The following is a 20,251-nucleotide window of genomic DNA, read 5'->3' as shown; positions in this document are numbered from 1 at the left end:
TTAAATGAAAGAAACTTAAGAAGGATTGGAATCAATTTTCCCATGTTTTCATTCAGTACAAAGCACAAGCATAAAATTTAAATAATACTGGGAGAAAATTTTGACTTTATAATAAACCAATGACAATGAATCATACTCTTGCAAACATTTGAGTTATTTTTCTTTGGTCTCTTTCTTCTCGATCGTTCTCCTGAAAAATAAATAGGTTTGATTATACTGTAATGGAGATATGCCAAGTTTACAACACGAGTCCCCATTTTTACACACGCATTATTTTTGAATGACGACTTTTTTGTAACAGTCATTCGGTGACAAAAACTTACAAAAACTCAAAACAAACTTTCAAATGGAGGAATGACGATACAAAAACTCTGAAATATCAACTTGATTTATTGCGACAATGAGTCTATCAATTACCAGGTTTTTTTTCAAAACAAGTCAGAATTTTTAGGCTTTTTAGATACATGAAACATCTACACGTTTTTTTATAAGAACAAACTATAAGAACATAAGGCTTCGATGACCAAAATGTTAAGAGCAAGTTAAGAACATTTTTAGGCTTAAAATTCAAAAAGTTAACAACATCGGAAGGCTTCAAAAATTTTGGATGTTCTTATAAAAAAAGAACGTGTATTTTGGACATTTAGAAGGCAAACATTTCCTTCCATTGCATTGTTGATTGAGTCGATTACACGTTTTTTTTATAAGAACAAACTATATAAGAACATAAGGCTTCGAGGCCCAAAAATTTAAGAACATTCTAAGAACATTCTAAGGCTTTGGAGACTTAAAAACATGCATTTTCTTAAGAAATTACATCAAAATGCTCAAAAAAAATGCTGAAAATAAGAACATTTTAAGAACATTTTTAGGCTTCAAATCCGAAAAACTAAGAACATCCGAAGGCTTCGAAAATTTTTGACGTTCTTATAAAAAAAAAACGTGTATTCAGACCAACACATTGGTACAGAAAAGTGTTTGGAGAATATCCTGTTTACGCATTGCTTGTTCAAAAGTGCAAAAAGTGGAGTTATTTCTTGACTGATTTTTCTGGAAGGATGTAAGAGATTTTAAAAACTAAATTACAAAAGAAACGCCTTACGTACCACGCGGAAAGTTGAAAATAAATCATTATCCTCAGCTTGCTGTGATAAATAGATTTCCATTTCATCTCGACCAATCATATGTCGCCTGCTTGACTCACTCAGTACAAATTGCTGAAATTGCATCATGTATAAAAAATATCATTTTGTTATATTGATTTGATTGATGTGTGAAACGTGTGAAAAAAACACGTTTTACGGGAAGATTTTTTTACCATCATCAAATAAACGCTGAGTCAATAAGGTGAGGGAAAATAACATGTTCTCTAAAAAATAAAAAGAGAACGAGAAAAGGGCAAGGAGTTCATACGAAATTATCTGATATTCCGATGGTGGATTGGCGGCCACCCAAGCTAAAGCTCTAAAGGGAGCAGGCTAATTTCCCATCGGAGAGAAATGATAGCCTTTAATGTACCGCATCCCCAGTCGGGTTCAACTACCCTTACACGCAAAGCCCAAAATATAGCTCGGACTTTTCCTTTGGATGGGAAAATATATTGAATACCTTTCTGAATAATTTTGTGTTCTTTGGGTTCGAATAATTTGTTTGTACAGTTCGTCTTTGTTGCGCCTGCGCAGAAGTATTTTTGGCGACAAGTGATTTGAAAGAGGTTTGCATCAGGTCACGTGGTATACCAATGAGGTCAGGGTCGTCTTCGCTTTTTAAAAGACTGGATGTGATCTGTTAGGAAGAAACAAAGGGATTTATGGTGGTATGAGTTCCCTAAAAAATATTATGTCTTATGTGTATGATTCACCTTTAAACGCTTAAATAGAGCTTTTATAAGCGTTTTAAGCCATTTTAGTGAAAATTCGTCGGTTAAGAATTAAAATACAGTCAACTCTCTCTAATTCGATATTCAAGGGGCTAAAACTTCTCTTCGAATAAGAGAAAGTTTCCAATTAAAGATAGCGTTTTACATTACTATCTAGCTAACGCGACCAATGTTCGAATTCGAATTTTTAGAGGTTCGATTTAGAGAGATTTGACTGTATAAGAAAATACCTCTCATATACCTCTTGTCATCACTACTTAAATACCTCCTATTAAAAAGAACTCCATTTAATATCCATAGCAGGGTTTAAGAGACTGGGTGCAAGTATACCAGGGGGTCAATCATACCTCAAACTCTAACCCGTTCTCCTCGCGCTTGGTTGGTTACAGTTGACTCTCTCTAATTCGATCTTCAAGAGACCAAAAATTGTCTTCGAATTAGAGAAAGAATCGAATTATAAGAGTATTTTCCGAGGCTTTCCTGTTGATGGGAACTGATAATTAGTTCGAATTATAGAAAAATTCGAATAATAAAAGTTCGAATTATAGAGAGTTCACTGTATGTGTTTTACCTTGCAAGTTGTAGTCAACCATCCTTCGAGAATGATATTCTGTTTCTTGGCCATTGGGAATTCTTCACTAATCAACGTGTCTTTGTTTGCGTAAGAGGGTGTTATTAAACGTTCACCACCAACAGGCGTTTGTAGACTAACAGGGTCTGGGGTCTCAAAATTTTCGTTGGCCTCATCAAGGTCGACGCAATCGTTTAAATCAGAAGCCTGTGAGCTACATACTGCTTTCATAAACCTATTGTTATGTTCAGTGTCATTGAATTCGTCAGAAACATCTTGCTGAGTAATGTCTTTAATTGGCGTATCTTTGAACAATTTCTCTGGCGTATCATCTACAATGATTTTGGAAGTTTTTGTTTTGGGAACATCGAAAGCGAATGGATTTGGCTCCGAATCAAAGTCGTCGTCACCGAAATTGGTCGTCACGTTAGGTCCTGTTTCTGGTACGACCCTTCTTGAGAAATCATCAGGTGAGATCAAAGTTTTCTCTGTTTCCGGAATAATCTTCCTCGAGAAATTGTCAGGCGATATCAAAGTTTTCTCGGTTAAGAGTTCAGAATTTTTCGCTATTACCGACGCGTCATTACTACGCTTTGATTTTCTTTTAGCTTTTGATGCTGTTGGTTCTTCCTCACCAACAGATCTATAAAGAATTTCACTATTTTCTCCTCGTAGCTTTCGCTTTAATTGTGGTTGTATAAACACTTCTTCTGTCATTGAGTTCTCCTTCGCGCTTTGGGAGACAACGGTAGCCGTTTCAGTGTCTCCCGTATGAAAATTTTTCGCTAACTTCGATATTACATTATTTCTCAAATTTGATGCCGGTTTTCTTAATGGCGAGTTGAACGTCCCCGTGACGTCACTTTCGTCAAAATCAAAATCATCATCATCAATATTAATTATATTCTTAGACTCAGGTTTCTTTTTGGTATGAACAGGTGATTCTTCAGACTTTGATTGCCCTCTGGTTGTCCTCTTAACAGGGGATCTCAACGATAACTGATGCTTCTTAACTTGCTTTGGTGGAGAAACTTCGGCCCCTTTCTTTTGAGGCGACTTCACAGTGATCTGTTTACGAGGCGAGGTGAAACTTTTTGTAATAGCCGTTTCATCAAATAAAAAATCATCGTCCTCAATGTCTATCAAATTTCCTTGATTTGATGAATTCAAGGCCCCGTTAGCTTTTGTTTTTTTACCATTTACATTACCATTTTGTTTCATAGAAAGGTTTTCGGCATCGTCCTTTGTTGTGGTTTTCGTGTTTTTCGCATTTGAGCTTCTATCATCTTTTTTTGATGAAAAGTTTGAGAAATCCATCTCGTTGAACATAAAATCATCATCCTCATGATCTAAGTTGATTATATTTTTACTGGTATTATTTTTATTATTCGTTTCCTTTGTCACGTTTCCGGGGACTGGATCAGCCACCATTTTAGGTTTTTTAGATGTAGCGTCGTCTTCTTCTGATTCGTTTCGTTTACTAGAAGAAAGGAAGGATAGTCAGTCGGCTGTGTCATTTATAATATACAGTTGACGCTCTCTAATTCGATCTTCAAGGGGAATTGGATTTTCATCGAGTAAAGCCCGGTCTCCACTATCGCGCGCTGCGATCGCAACTTTGGCTTCAATCATTTTTGCTTGGAGAAAAGATTACGTCATAAAAACGCAGCGCGCGCTTGGAAAAAAAGTTGAATGTATTTCAACTTTTTTTTCAAGCGCGCGATCGTTACGTCATATCCCACCAATGGGAGTTGCTTCATTTTTCTTTTGACCAATAGCGTGGAAGCTTTGCTCGAAGAAGAGCGATTGAAGCGCGCGCAAGTGGAGACCGGCCTTAAGGAAGCTTATACGATGAAAATCGTCGTTTATGAGAGTTTCTTGTTGACGGGGACTTTAAATTTCATCGAATGAGGGAGCCTATCAAATAGTCGAATTAGAGACCGTCAACTGTATTTACCGGATGGTTCAAAAAAACTTCGGACGTTTGTTGGCTTCCCTCTTTTTTGACGTGTTTTTGTACATTTTGAAAAGTGAATTTTGCCTTTGTAAAGCTATAAATCCAAAACCAATCAACCAAATATAAAAAGTTATACCTCGATATCTAATAAAATTACTTTCAGGGTTGTTCAATAAAATTATTCGGTTACAAGAAGCCAACAAACGTTCGAAGTTTTTTTTTGAACCACCCGGGACAGTAATGCAAGTTATATTTACAATTATACGATGGTTTGAAAATTTACCCTTTTTCACTATGACTGTGAAGACGCGCAAGATTTTTAAAACCAGTTTATTAGTCCCATATATTACTATTACAGAATATTTCCAGTAAAAAAAACAAAAAAAAACATTTTTTGGTGAAGGAACCTACCGCTTGCTTTCTGTTGATGAAGAACTGGGCTGAAAGAATAAAAATGGAAATTAAAGCCACTTAGCTTGCTTTGAGAAATATTAAGTTAAAAGGAAAAGTTAAAATTATAGGCGACACTACTACGTGTGAGATTTTTTTTTCTACACTTTAGTGTATTTTAACGTTTTTCAGAATTTAAAGTTCGGGTGAGAATTAAAACTCTACTTTCCAACTCTAATCTAACGCGCTTAGAAATCTTAGAAATCCACTTTATCTCAGATATTTTGTGTGGGATTGTAGTTTAGAGAGGCTTGTGGAAAAATTGAAAAAACCTTATTGTGACTGATCGGTAGTAGCATAACTTGAGACATCTCAGATAATTGTGATTGTTGTTGAGAAAGTGCCTGGGTATCGGTCGTCGTGCAGAATACGTTCACTAAAAATAAAAATTCAAAAAAATTAAAACAACTAACTTGATTGAGTTATTTTAATGAAATCGAATCTCCTTTAACCCTCTTATCTCATGTCGGCTGGCATGGTAAATATTATGATTGTATTGGGCTTTTCCAGAAAAAAATTGAATATGGGGGTTAGAGGGTATAATAATTTTCAGTGATTTACCCCCCGGACAAAGTGACTTTTAGACCCCCGGACAACGGGTTTTACCCCCGGATAAGCATCAGTTGACCTTCCAGATAACCCATCTTCGTTTTTTTTCATGTTTTGTTGAGCTAGGTAATTTACGCCATTATGGAAGCAAATGTTCGAATCTGTAAGGACGATCCCTTACGCAAATCGAACGTTTACTTCCATAATGGCGGAAGTTAAGTAACTTAACATAACATTAAAAACCTATTTAACTAATTTAATAACAATATCCATACCATTTTTAGAAGCAGGATTGCAATATTTCTCAAGCGAATTGTTGATGAGGGCCAATCCAATCTCAGATTCTCCAATACCACGCAATCCATGACTGAAATAGATAACAATCGAGAGATTAAATACAGTAATTACAGCCAGGTCTGCCATGACTTGAATATCAAATAAAATAATCAATCGTTCCAGTTGAGTGGCATGGACTCAAAGCATAAAAGCGTAAACCTGGTCCCTATCAGCATCTAAGCTGGGACATGTCAAAAGGGGATAACTATGAGAGAAATAGTGGGCAGCGGGGAAATTCTCTACGGAATTCTTATAAGATACCTCTGTAGTTAGAGCAAACACGAGTGCAAGTTCGTTTTAGGAGGGAATCAAATATAGTAAGAACAACTTACGTAGAAAGCATATTCTGTAACTCTTTCATCCACTTTGATTGATCTTTGGACAGTGATCTTTCTTCATGGCCCTCCAAAGCCATCACCATAGTTTGACTGGTTGATATACTTTTCAAGATTTTCTGCTCTCTACTCTCTTGTAAAATCATTGAGCCACCACTATACTGGATCGCATGTTTCAACCGCGAGTGCTACAAAAATAAAACAGTATCGAACGCTCGATACGCTAATTTCTCAGTCGATTTATGAAATAGATCTTATCGGAGTTTTTAATTTTTCTAAAAAAGCGATGCATTGTGGGATCGTTTCGGGGGTATTATAATAGAAATCTCTTAGGAATTCCTCGAGGGAGTTCTATTGTAATACCCCCGAAACAATCCCAAAATGCATCGCTGTTTTAGAAAAATCAAAATCTCCGAAAAGGTCTATTCAGGCAAAATCTTTCCACAATGCAAGATATTTTTTAACATCCTATAAACCGTTACAATTTATCATTTCAGTATGATTTCTTTCAGGTTCTAGACGGGTCTGAAGCTCGTTCAAACCTAAGAGTATTTTCTGTTTCTATCGATTTTGACGGGGTTGATGGTAGATGAAGAAAGTTGACGGAAGGTATGCAATACACGATATCGGCTTAACATGAAAACTCAGATTTGATCCCCGAGAATTCCCCACAATGCTTTACGCGGAAAAAAGTTCGCGGTGAAATATTTTCCGCGCAAAGCATTGTGGGGAATTCTCGGGGATCAAATCTGAGTTTTCATGTTAAGCCGATATCGTCTATTGTTAAAAATTAAAATCAATACGCGCGACGAGGCAAATTGTGATACAAAATAGGTCACACAAAATATTTAGTTATCTCGTAGGGGGACGGTTTTTGTTTGGAATTTTAGATTCTTTGTTATTCTTCTGTTTTATTGAAAGAGTCTCGTTAGGTATTTTGTAGAGCTTTTCATCCAGTCCCAGAAATGTTTACCTGAGTTGCAGACAGGGTAACGAATATCTTTCCAACAAACAGCTGACTACGTTCTTGATTAGGATAGAACAACGCATTCATGTTGATCATCGATTGTTCTTGTATCACCGGTAAATAACTGAAAGAAACGCAAACAGGTCCACCACGTACAGTCGAGTCTCAAAGAAAGCCGTTCGAGTTTATATAATGGAAAAGGAGCAAACAGAAACCGTTTTATGAATGAAAACTTGTCTGTAGTTAGTATCCTGCTAACAAAAAAATACCATAAAATCATCTTTTTAATGACTTTAATAAATACACTTTAATATCCTCGTCCTCGTTTCACATCATGCACAGCATTCCCAAGAAACCCCAAAGACAAGAAAGTATACGTTCTCTTCAGGTTCAACAACAAAATTGCAGACATCGAAAGCTTACTTCTTTTCATCAGGGAGTTTTTTGCCAAGTTTCTTATCGCAGCAATCCAAAATATCTTCAAAGAACTTTGGAGTGACGATATGTTTACCACAAGCAAGAGCGTACACAACCTATAAAGAAATGGGAATATAAAACATTATGATTATCAAATTATTCATTAAAACATGTTCAACATTATTATGCACGCCGATAAGCAGGATATACCCAACCTCGTCCCCGTGTATCCCTCGCTTAATTTACGTTATTGATGGACGCCAGAGAATACCCTGGTATTGGCTGATGCCAATACGCTACCTGGCGCTATCAGTAGGTATAAAAAAGCCGATAATATGCGGGAACAAGGTTGTAAAATACCAATATATATTGGAAACCAATGTTGATGGACCAAATATAAGAAACCTAGAAAATATTTGGTCATTAAAATAAAACCTAAGAGTTAATGTTATTTTCCTTATATTGATGTAATATTAAATCTAAAAACTCTACCAACTTCTTACCTTTATTGTAAAAATAATTTTGGTCATAACAAGATGTGTCGTTTCTGCATTCCATTCTTTGACGAGCCTTCCCCCTAAAGATAAAACGAATCATAATTGAATAGGCGGAGGGATAGATCTTCTCGTAACATTTCCTCATCAACATCACTTGCCTCGTTGTTGAAATAATAATTTCAGACCTGCAATAATATAGTTTAATTTTTAATATTTTTTAAAGGAATAAAATCCTTTGAGAGAATACATTTATTTGAAATGACCAAGTTTATGAAAGACCTTTTATGTAATAGGTAAGGAACAATACTATATTATACTATATAAGATTGGCCGGCACTCTGTGAATCGCTCTAAGGAAGGCATCAATATGAAGGAATCTGATACGCTTAAAGCCTGTCAAAGAATTATTTTCAATAAAGCACTAAAGGTTTTGTTTTTAAATAGGAGTGATCTCGTTTTTTTTAGTTCAATTTAAATTTACAAGCCTTTTCACATTGAATTGACACGGATGTGGAGCAAGATTTGTCAGAAAGAGGAAAAAACAAGAATAATATAACAATAGGGAAACACCGTCGTGATATGAAATATGTGTCTGATATGAAACGTGAACACTTATGTAAAAACTGTCGAACGTGCTAACCGCACTGGGCTCAACTTCAGTGTTTTTAAATCATTCGTAGGCCAAATTGTAAAATTGTAACCAATTTCAACTAAAAAATGAATGAGACCACCCATTAAAATGGAAATTTTAAAATAATGAAAACCACCCACAGGGATTCGCCCTTGAAGTCTCAGCCTGCCTAAAAGTTTTAACCTCGTTTTGGCGAAAACTCGTGACCACCCCCTTAAAATGGAAATTTTAAAATAATGAAAACCACCCTGAGGGATTCGCCCTTGAAGTCTCAGCCTGCCTAAAAGTTTTAACCTCGTTTTGGCGAAAACTCGTGACCACGCCCTTGAAAATGGAAATTTTGAAAGAATGAAAAAAACGTCCCCAGGGATTCGCCCAAGTATCAAGTGTGCAAAATTTCGGCCAAATCTGATCATTTTTGAAGTCGCCAGCCTGCCCCAAAGTTTTAGCCTCGTTTTGGCAAAAACTCGTGACCACGCCCTTAAAAATGAAAATTTTCATAAAAAAATAAAAAATAAACCCCATATATTCACCCAAGGAACAAGTGTGCTAATTTTCAGCCAAATCCGACCATTTTTTACGTCTCCAGCCTGCCCCAAAGTTTTAGCCTCGTTTTGGTGAAAACTCGTGACCACACCCTTAAAAATGAAAATTTTCAAAAAATGAAAAAAACACCCCCCAGATATTCACCCAAGGAACAAGTGTGCCAAATTTCAGCCAAGTCTCCAGCCTGCCCCAAAGTTTTCGGACAGACACACACACATACATACATTGTCAGATTCTAGCTCAATTGAAGTTGAGAATAAAACCTTTAACGCCAATAACTCATCTAAACGAAATAATATCATACTGTGTACCTAGTTTAGAAACCGGCTCTAGAAGTTGCTTCTGTTCTGATTTCTTTATTGAGGAGGGTACAACTAAATACTTTTGATGTCGTAGTCTAAAAGAAAAAACATTATATATACTAAAATCTTGTGGGCAATATGGTACAAAACAAAAGCCTCTACAAATTATAATCCTCTCATTTGAGTCATACATTGTTCCTCCAATATCGTTTAAGTGGAGTGAGACAGATTTGATAAGATTACGTTTAAAAAACCTGGTAATGGTAACAACACGACAAATCTAGGAGCAGCTCTAACGAATAATTAGACGATTCTATCTTATATCCATACATGGAGTGGACGAACTATCCAAGAGGGTAACCCGGGAAAATTTCCGGGGATTTAAAGGAGCTTTTTTTTATTTTTCCAGGGGGTAAAAGTTATTTTAAAGTTTCCCATGTTCAATGTTTTTCGTTGACTTTCAGCAAGTTTTATTGAACGTCAAATAAAAATTATCGAGAAAAAAAAAATTTATATTGACTGTCCATCAATTTTATTGAAAACTAAAATTGACATATTGACCGTCAATATTGTTTACAGTCGATTTTTTGCATAGACGGTCCATTACTTATATTGACAGCTTGCGACAAAATGATTGAAAGTATATCCATACAAACATTGACATCAATGTCTTTTGACCTAGGAGTGACATTTGGCTGACATGGCGCAAAATGCAAAGTGGAGAGAGTTTGTAAAAATATAACAACAATATATCCCACTTACTGAAATTTCATTTTACCAAACGCAATGGTACTGTTATCGTGAGCTTCAGTTTCCTCTTTAGATTTGAGTTTGACGTCATTAATTTTGGTGCCTGTCTTTGAAGTGTCGGTAAATATGACGCAGGTGCAATTAGGGCCATCGAGTTCCTGAATATAAAAGCAAAGCTAACATGAAAATACCTGTAAATTAAAGGGCATAAAGCTTCGACTAAAAATGCGAAAATTTTGTGTGGTAGACATATTATTCAAGCGTTATTAATTGTTTGATAGGTTTAAGTATTCTACATTCTGATAAAAATACTAGGTCCCTCTTCAGAATTGTTCCAGGACTTTCTAGTCAATAGAACTACTATTATTAGTTTCATTTTTCGGTTATCTAGTAAAGGTGCAAAGACTCATTTTCAGAATGTGAAATATCTCAATTTTTGAAAATAATTGAGTTAAAAAAATATGTATAAGATTTTCTCAGGACTCAGAAGATAAGTATCAAAGAATCAAAAAGTTTTTAAATATTCTTTTGAGCTCCCATTGAACAAGTACACCAAAATTAAAAGGTATAAAGCTTACCGTGACTTCAATGATGCAGTGCTTTCTGCTGATCGAAGCATCTCCAGTAATAACAATATCACAATCTGAAAAATAAAAATAAATTCATAAAGAAGTAGAGAAGTTAAAGTCAATAAGGAAAAATGAGTGTGATTAATTACGCGCGTCCCGTGCTCTCTTGGGTCGTGCGTCACGTGCCCTCGTGCGTCACGTGCCTTCGTGCCCTCGTGGGTAGTTCGTGGATCCTGAAAAGAATTATGTGGGTCCTGAAAAGAATTACGTGGGTCCTAAATAATTACATAGGTCCTGAAAGAATAACGTGGCAGGTGGGTCCTGAGAAAATTACGTGGGTCCTGAAAAAAAATTACGTGGGTCCTGAAGATGATTTTGTGAGTCCGGAAAACGATTTCGTGGGTCCAGAAAATGATTTGTGTGTTCAGTAGTCACGTGTGTCCTTGTAATTGTGTGGAATCTTCTTTGGAGAATTTGTTGGGATAAATTTGATAGTTTAATCGGTTATTGTTCTCCTTAAAGCTATAGTTTGAGACAACATACGATCTCGCCAAAATGAAAACACCATTTTTGAATACAAATTTCCAAAAATAATTGACATTGAATATTAAAAATTTTTATACTAGGGAAACATGGTACTATCAGACTATCTTTGTGCAAAATTTCAAGTTGTATTTCAGTGTGATGCTTGAGATATGAGAGGATTTCTAATGCCAAACTTCAATTTAAATATTTAAAAATCCCTGCCTCTTTCAGAAAGTTCTTATAATTAACACTATATTCATCACTTATAATAAAAAAGAAAGCCAGTTGATGAAAAGTAAAAAGCATGCGTCTCACATTTTTCTCCTTTTTCATCCAATTAGAAAAGATCTTTATTTAGTTTTGCTTGTTTCGAAGTATTGCTTTAAGGAGAACAATATTCCTCTTTAAGTCCCAGCCTGGGTCACTTTTTTGAAAAGATGAGTCCCAAGCAGGGTCCAATTTTCGAGCTTTAGAGGCACACTTCCGTCGATCGACAAGTATTAGACCCCGGGCCTTCTATCAACTTTCAGAACTGTTACTTCGTTCGGGACTTCCTTTTATGCTGAGCTTAACCACATGGAAAATCAACTTCCAGATCAGCAATTTTTTAATTTTAAATCACGCTTGGACCACGTGCCCTCAAATTTCACTCGTACCCACACGCGAGTGTCTCGTAATATGTCAAACCATGTGCTTTTATTTAAAAAAAAAAAATTTAAAGTAATTTTTTTTTCAAAGATAAGTATAATAGGAGTTATTTTAAGTAATTTTCTTCGTGTTTGTAAAATGTAAAACGTAATTTTTTTTGGGACCCACGAACTACCCACGTAATTTTTTACGGGACCCACGAGGGCACGAAGGCACGAGGGCACGGGACGCACGAGGCACGAAGGCACGACCCACGAGGGCACGAGACGCATGTAATTAATCACACTCAGGAAAAAATCAGCTAATTTAATTTGATGTTTAAGACCACAGTGGACAAAAGATGCGAATTTTCAATTATTTTTATAATAGAAAAATACATACAGACGAAATCCAATACAGATGAAATATGTGTCTGCGGATAATGTATTATAGTCAGAACTTCAGTTGAGGAGCAAGCTCTGCTTCTCCGTTTACTACAAACGATTATGCAAAGCTCAATACTTAGTGTTTTGAGCACTCTAGTGACAACAGCAGTCTGTGCTCGCTTACCCGAGCTGCACTTGCGAAGAATGAAACACGTGTCTGCGGATAGATATAATAGAAAAATAGTAAGGAATCACAAACCTTTCCTTCCCACCACATATTTTCGCTTCGGTAAAAGGTAGTAACAATCACCTATACAGATATAAAAAAGATACAAATAAAGCACCACTCACCATGTATTATGTACACACTGAAAAATCATTTCCTTTGAAAATAAAGAGCAACTTAAAATTCCATTAAAAAATCTTTGAAGTCATCATTTTCTTTTGAAAATATGAAATCTTCCTTAAAAATCTAAAAATCTGTCTTTGAGAATACAGAAATTCTTCTTGGAATATGGAACAAAAACAACTTCCTTAGAAAATACAAAACAAGTGGTTTCCCTAACATTGGAGAAGTCATTTTCCGTAGAAAATATGGAACAAGTCATTTCCTTTGAAAGTATGAAAGAAGTAATTCTTTATCAAATATAGAGAAAAGTCAAGTTAATAAATATCCTTTATACAAAACAAGTCAATTGCTGTAGAAAATACTAAAAAAAAGGTACTTGAAAGTACAAAACAAGTCATTTTCCTTTGAACATACAGAACAAGTCACTTTTCTATAAAAATATGGAACATGTCAGTATCCTTAGAAAGTATGAAAGAAGTCATTATTTATTGAACATAAAAGTCATTTTCCTTTATTAAAAATAAAAACCAACTCATCATCCTTAAAAAAATACAGAACACATCAACTTCCTTTGGGAGTATGGAACAAGTTATTTTCCTTTGAAAATACAAAACAAGTCTTTTTCCTTTGAAAATACGAAACTAGTCTTTTTCCTTTGAAAATACGGAACAATTCAATTGTCGTAAAAAATACAAAAAAGTATTTGAAACTACAAATCAAGTCATTTTTCTTTGAGCATACAGAACAAGTCAACTTCCTTTGATAGTAAGAAACAAGTTATTTTTCTCAGAAAATCAGAGCATTGATTTTTCATTGAACATAAAATTAACATACAAATTAATTTCCTTAGAAAATACTATACAAGTCTTTTTCCTTTGAAAATACGGTACCAGCCTTTTTCCTTTTAAAATACGGAAAAGGTATATGAAAGTACAAAACATGTCATTTTCCTTTATCAAAAAACAACTCATTTTTCCTTAGAAAATACAGAAAAAGTCAATGTCCTCCGAAAATACAGAACAAGTCAATTTTTTTTTAAATACAGAACAAATCAACTTCCTTGGGCATTACGGAACAAGTCAATGGCCATAGAAAATACGGAAAAGGTATTTGAAAGTACAAAAATAAGTCATTTTCCTTTCAAAATACATAAGAATACAGAACATGTCATTATCCTAAGTATGAAAAAAGTCATTTATTATTGAAAATAGAGCAGTCATTTTCCTTTGTGAAAAATACAAAACAACTCATTTTTCTTAAAAAATACAGAAAAGGTCAATGAAAATACAGAATACGTCAACTTCCTTTGGGAGTATGGAACAAGTTAATTTCCTTTGAAAATACGGAACTAGTCTTTTTCCTTTGAAAATACGGAACAATTCAATTGTCGTAGAAAATACAAAAAAGGTATTTGAAACTACAAAACAAGTCATTTATTTTCCTTTGAGCATACAGAACAAGTCAACTTCCTTTGAAAGTAAGAAACAAGTCATTTTTCTCAGAAATCAGAGCATTGATTTTTCATTGAACATAAAATATATGGAGCAAGTTAATTTCCTTTGAAAATACAAAACAAGTCTTTTTCCTTTGAAAATACAGAACTAGTCTTTTTCCTTTGAAAATACGGAACAATTCAATTGTCGTAGAAAATACAAAAAAGGTATTTGAAACTAAAAAACAAGTCAACTCCTTTGAAAATAAGAAACAAGTCATTTTTCTCAGAAATTAGAGCCTTAATTTTTCATTGAACATAAAATATATGGAGCAAGTTAATTTCCTTTGAAAATACAGAACTAATCTTTTCCCTTTGAAAATACGGAACAATTCAATTGTCATAGAAAATACAAAAAAGGTATTTGAAACTACAAAACAAGTTCATTTTCCTTTGAACATACAGAACAAGTCAACTTCCTTCGCAAGTAAGAAAAAAGTCATTTTCCTTTATCAAAAATACAAACAAGTCATTTTTTTCCCTCAGAAAATAAGAGCATTGATTTCTCCTTTGAGCACAAGACAAGTACTGTAAATTCATATAATACCGGGTGTGTAAAAAAAACGCGCCTATTTTTCGATTTTTGGCGTACAAATTTCTATTGAACAAAGATAAATGAAATTTTTAGGGACGATTTAAAATTTAATTTTTTACCCTTGGTGAAAATTATACATTTGTATGTTCATTTTAAAGTGACTTTATAATAATTTCGCTGACGTAGGTCAATTTTTCATTGTTCACAGATTTTCATAGTTAAATTTTCCCATATCGAACAAGGAACTAAACTACGCTTCGTTTTTACGCTCTTATTTTGTCTCGCTACTTTTAAAACATTATAATGGCATCATTTTTTCATTTCATAGGTTAAGTTTTGTTCCAAGGTCAATATTTGTTAGATTCTAGCTAGTTCCAACCAAGCCATTTTTTAACGTCAATTGCGACGACAAAAAAATACTTTCAAATTGTCTCAATGGTGCAGAAATGAACCGATGTTATTACCTTTTGTACATCAAAATCCTTAGGTTTTCAGTTCAACTGTTTTGCAAAATGTTAAAGAAGCAGAACAGAGCTTGTATAATATAATATGATCGATTAAATAATGGAAATGAAACGAATTGATGAAAATTTGTTTTGCTAAGAAATGCTTTCTTTACATTGCCTTGAACACCTTGAGAAGTTACGATAACACTGCGAAAAGATTCCCAAAACCCCTTGAATTTGAAAACAAGATAAGTTTGACATTAAAAATTTTTGGTTTAGTAGGAATATTCCCTTCTACATCTAGCTTAAACTTCAATTTCACTTTAAAACGGTTTTTACAGCTGATAGGAAAGCTAGAATATGTAAAGGTTTGACGTCTTCTTTGACGTCAATCAATTGCTTCTGTGAACAACATAAAAAGTAGTGAGGCGAACCCTAAAAATATTTTTGTTTCCGGTCCACCGGGTGACAAAAAAAACACTCACCCGGCCGGCCGCAAAAAATTTTTTTTTGCTAAATTTCGATCCCAAAACTCGATTTTTTAAAGCACTCGTAGAAGTTAAAATGATGGTCTTCTTTACCTTAAATCTGTAGTAACTTGACACCACTACAGGCTTTGGCATGGTGATCATCGCACGCCTAGATTTTGATTTATAGTGGTCTAGGCGTGTCATTATTCAAATACTTAATTTTCATCGTTTATATTTTCAATTGTGTTACAATATCTCTAAGAACTGGACACTCTCTTTCATTTTGAAACTGTGATTACGAAGTTAACTTTTTTGAGAAAAAAGTAGAATGAGAGAAACATTTCCCCAATTTTTTAAATCCTCACTTTATGAATGTTTCTTTTTATTTTACTCACAAGTCAGCATGATTCCTTTTATAAAAACAAAGCTGTTTACTTACTGAAAAGTCCCCACTTTGTGAATGTTTCTATTTATTTTACTCACAAATCAGCATGATTCTTTTATAAAAACCAAGTTGTATATGAAAAAAAACATACTTAAAAATTGAGTTGCAAGCAAGAATTAACAAAAACAATGCAGGGTTTAGTTTGAGATGAATAAAATTTCATTTCTATCAGTTTCTATAACAATGATCAGGATAAAACCTTCATTCCAAGTGATTTCTAGGCGTGCATTTTACAGTAGAATATAAAATATCACGTGCGATAAATCACACGCCTCAAAAACTGATTCACGAAAGTTTTCCAAATAAACAAACTAACCCTAACCCTAACGATGATGTACGAAAAAAAAAATGCGGCCGGGTGACGACAAAATAAATTTTCACCCGGCCGGTGGACCGGAAACAAAAAATTTTTTCGGGTTCGCCTGATCTTGCGAGAATATTCATAACTTTATTAAATTCATTTGAGGTAAGTTTGCCAAACTTTTAGAAATGTTTAGAAATAAAACGTACAATACTCACAAAAAAATTCAAGCCGTTCAACTGAATAGAAAAATGTACGTCATAGATTGTAAAATAGGGGCGTTTTTTTTACACACCCGGTATCTACATCCCCCTTTTAATTTTGACACCTATCTTTAGAGATAGGAATATTCGGAAGGTCAGAATTGCTGATGGTTGGATTTAGTTGGAAAATATGCAAAACATATGCAAGTTTACACAAAGATTAAAAAGACAACAAAGCATCTTATAAAGAAATATTATAATCATTAGAACAGTAAAAGATGGAATTTCTTAAACCAAAAAGAAATATTTACAGAACAACAAAAGCCTTTTAGAAATTTGTTCTTAAAGACATTGCATATTCTATTTTCATGCCATTAAAAAATTCCACCAAGACGGAGTACACACATCAAACTTTCAAAACACGCAAATTGTAAGCAGTAATTATGACGTCACACATTCAGCAGGTTCAGATCAATGTTTTGATTTGATCGTTTGGCCTGGTTTGGCGGTTTTATTCCCCAGGAGAATAATTTACCGTCAGCCGAATAAGGATTATTTTTCTACCTTCGCGGGTGATTTTTCAGCTTGAGTTTATGTCTAATGTTATGGTTTTTTGAAGTGCTTGTTCTAAGAGATGGAGCAAAATTTGATTATTTCTAGTTTTCAAAAGAAGCAAATTTAATCTTTCTTCTACAAGATTACACTTTAATATAATACCAATTATGCATGTACCGTCAACTGCTCTAACTTGGGATTATCTGACAAAACATGGAACGGCATAGCAATTCGGCCACCATTTCACCGAACCTCCGAAGTCATTTGATTTGAGTTAATGAACGGCATATTAAAACACACAATTTCTCTTTCGCACCGAGTAGGCTTTTAAATCGAAATCTATAAAAAATCCGTAGTGGAACACACAACAATGCGTGGCAAGTGTCTGTGCACTCTAAGAGGAACAAAGAAGAGGACCCTGCCGACGCAGACTTCCGGTGTATTTGTCCGGTGGCAAAAAGTATCCTTTTGCTACACCGGACGCAATAAGTCCGGTGTCAGCCCGGTGTTGCAGACAGGAAATTTTGGATGCCGGACATTTATGAAACAAAAAATTAAGAAACACTGGACGCACCGGACTGGTCATGTCCGGTGTTCTGATTGTCCGGGGAAAGAAATATCCTTCTCCGACACCGGACATCCGACTTCCTTAAGTCCGGTGTAGAGATTGTCCGGTGGTAAAAAAAGTTCTCATTTTACATACACCGAACTTTGGCGTGTTCTGTGTTCGTTAAGTCCGGTGCGTCGGCAGGCTCCTCGAAGAAGTATGATTGATAAACTTGGTGCAGTTATCAAAACAAATTTTTTGTCAAAGAGAATAGACCTTTTTTCAAAGAGGACGTCCTGTTGAATAATTATGTAGTCCAGCCATAAAAACAATAATAGAGCCATGCATAATTACTGTATCATGCATATTGTAATAATTATGCATGGTTTTATCATTGTTTTTCTGCTGGACTACATAATTATAGACCTTTTTTTATAGAGGCCACCCTGTTGAATAATTATGTAGTCCAGCAGAAAAACAATAGACCTTTTTTCAAAGAGGCAACCACCCTGTTGAATAATTATGTAGTCCAGCAGAAAAACACAATGATAAAACCATGCATAATTATTACAATATGCATGATACAGTAATTATGTATGGCTCTATCATTGTTTTAATGGCTGGACTACATAATTATTCAACAGGATGTCCTCTTTGAAAAAAGGTCTATGATACAGTCATGCATAATTACTGTATCACGCATAATGTAATAATTATGCATGACTGTATCATTGTTTTTCTGCTGGACTACATAATTATTCAACAGGGTGGCCTATCTAAAAAAAGGTCTATTCAACAGGGTGGCCTCTTTGAAAAAAGGTCTATTAACAGTAAGTGAAAATACAGACCAGATATCAAGCAGTCCCGCCCATGTGTTTCGACCAATTGCAGTTGACGGTAAGTTTTATATTAATACTTTCTTTTTGCATATGTTTTGCATACTTTCTAAGGGAATTTCACCACAGCAATTCGGCCACCATAATTTTTGCCTACAATTCAATATGGCGGATGGCAAGCCGAAAAGGTCTATAGAAAGACACATTCTCCTACTTACTACACAAACAAAAAGGGCTTCAAAAAAATGATGACATAGAAAAAAGTTGTTAAAAAGTATGTCATTTTATCTTAATAATCTATAACCACGGAGTGCTGTCAAATGATCGACAAAACATCTTTAATAGATCTATTTTTACCTGTAGCATTTTCTTCACTTTGTGATTTCAGTATCCACATTCTCAGAAAATTTATCAGGAAAGGTGAAATGAGAATATTTTGATCAATGTTGGTATAAATATTTCCCGCGTGAAACTTCGTCTTCATAATGACCCATATTGATAATAAACAAAACCATGACTCAAAACCTCTATTAATTCTAAGTAAAAGATTTCCATTCTATAATCAGTTTATTCAAAATATTTGTTTTTAACCATTATTTAATCTAAATTTTATCCTGATCTTATTTTAGTAAACGTTAAAAGAGTCAATCATTGACAAGAAATTGTTGGTATTTTAGTCCGCAAATTATACTTCTACATGTGAGCTTCGGATTCCATTCAAGATGGCGGACAAAGCAGAAGAAAAAATGCCAGAATCCAAAAAATTGAAGTGCATTATCGCCGATTCAGCAGCATTTTTGAAAAATGTTGACCTTCAAAATCTTTCAGAACGCATTTTCACCATCAACGAAGTAATAAGGGAGATCCGAGACTCAGCCACAAGGAAACGATTGGCTGTTTTGCCGTACGAGATTGAGTTCAGGGAGCCCTCCACAGAATCACTAAGTGCAGGTAATTTTATCTTTCAGCAGAGTGGTATGGTAGAATAATATTTTTGGGTGGCTGAGGATCAAAGTTGCCATGCCTTTCATAGATTCAAAGGAAAGTCAGGAAGCAAAGATACTCACTACTGCAGATTCTCAGACAGCAACACGACCCTCGATCGACATGGCCCGAGAATTCTCGGGCCTGTTCGGGCCATGTTCGGGCCGAGAGACCCTATCAATTCTTTTGGCCCGAACATGACCCGAATCATTCGGGCCATATTCGGGCCATGTCAGGAGATTCCATATTTAAATTGATTCCATATTTAAATTGATTCAGCATGTTTGTTTAGTCAAACAAAATAGTACAAAATAAGATTTGTCTGTTTTGTTTATATCGCTCAAAAAAACTTTACGAGCTTCCCGTGGACACAATGAAGTATAAGCCCGAAGGGCTAGAAGTCAATCTCTTTGGTAGGATTTGAAGCCAACAAATCCTACCAAAGTTGCGCGGCCTTGAGCGGCTCGCCTGGTTTTTACACAAATGACAGATTGAAACTAAAATTTACCGCTAAATTTCGAAAAAAATATCAATCATAAACAAAGGAATTGCTAGATTCAATCTGTCATCAAAAATGCGGCGCATTTTTTAAGGCTTCACTTTTCTTGCCTAAGAAAGGTTAGAGATTGAACTCTAGCCATTCGGGCTTTAACTCATGCATGGAACGCTTCAGTTAAACCAGGACCAGTTTAATAGCCAATATTTCCACCCTAAGTATATTTATAACTATGTTTTCATACCAAATAAGACATTTAATTTATATAATTTAACATTATATAAAATATAATTAAGAG

General features: G+C 34.8%; 2 protein-coding genes across 2 annotated transcripts in view; one reads left to right on the top strand and one right to left on the bottom strand.

Annotated features, from left to right (window-relative positions):
* Positions 1-31: 31 nt before the first annotated feature.
* On the bottom strand, positions 32-18,969 carry LOC136807930 (nibrin-like). The gene is made up of 16 exons (XM_067064551.1): positions 18,831-18,969; positions 12,554-12,604; positions 10,766-10,830; positions 10,200-10,345; positions 9,447-9,532; positions 7,965-8,038; positions 7,468-7,577; positions 7,051-7,168; positions 6,075-6,265; positions 5,682-5,773; positions 5,130-5,233; positions 4,819-4,847; positions 2,451-3,930; positions 1,609-1,785; positions 1,107-1,217; positions 32-190 (listed from the first exon to the last, which is right to left on the bottom strand). Exons 1-16 carry the CDS (start codon positions 18,955-18,957, stop codon positions 131-133), a joined length of 3,021 nt encoding a protein of 1,006 aa, XP_066920652.1. The 5' UTR covers positions 18,958-18,969; the 3' UTR covers positions 32-130.
* Positions 18,970-19,100: 131 nt separating this feature from the next.
* Positions 19,101-20,251, top strand: part of LOC136807927 (RNA-binding protein NOB1-like) — a 12,691-nt gene continuing 11,540 nt past the window's right edge. The window contains exon 1 of the mRNA XM_067064549.1: positions 19,101-19,424. Coding sequence (XP_066920650.1) covers positions 19,196-19,424 — 229 coding nt within the window. The 5' untranslated portion in view covers positions 19,101-19,195. The remainder of the gene's footprint in view (positions 19,425-20,251) is intronic.

The sequence above is a fragment of the Clytia hemisphaerica genome, unplaced genomic scaffold (genome assembly GCF_902728285.1).
Source record: "Clytia hemisphaerica strain Z4C2 unplaced genomic scaffold, Clytia hemisphaerica genome assembly, whole genome shotgun sequence".
Classification (NCBI taxonomy): Eukaryota; Metazoa; Cnidaria; class Hydrozoa; order Leptothecata; family Clytiidae; genus Clytia; species Clytia hemisphaerica.
Note: the sequence above shows the minus strand (reverse complement) of the source record. Positions and strands in the feature narration are given on the sequence as shown.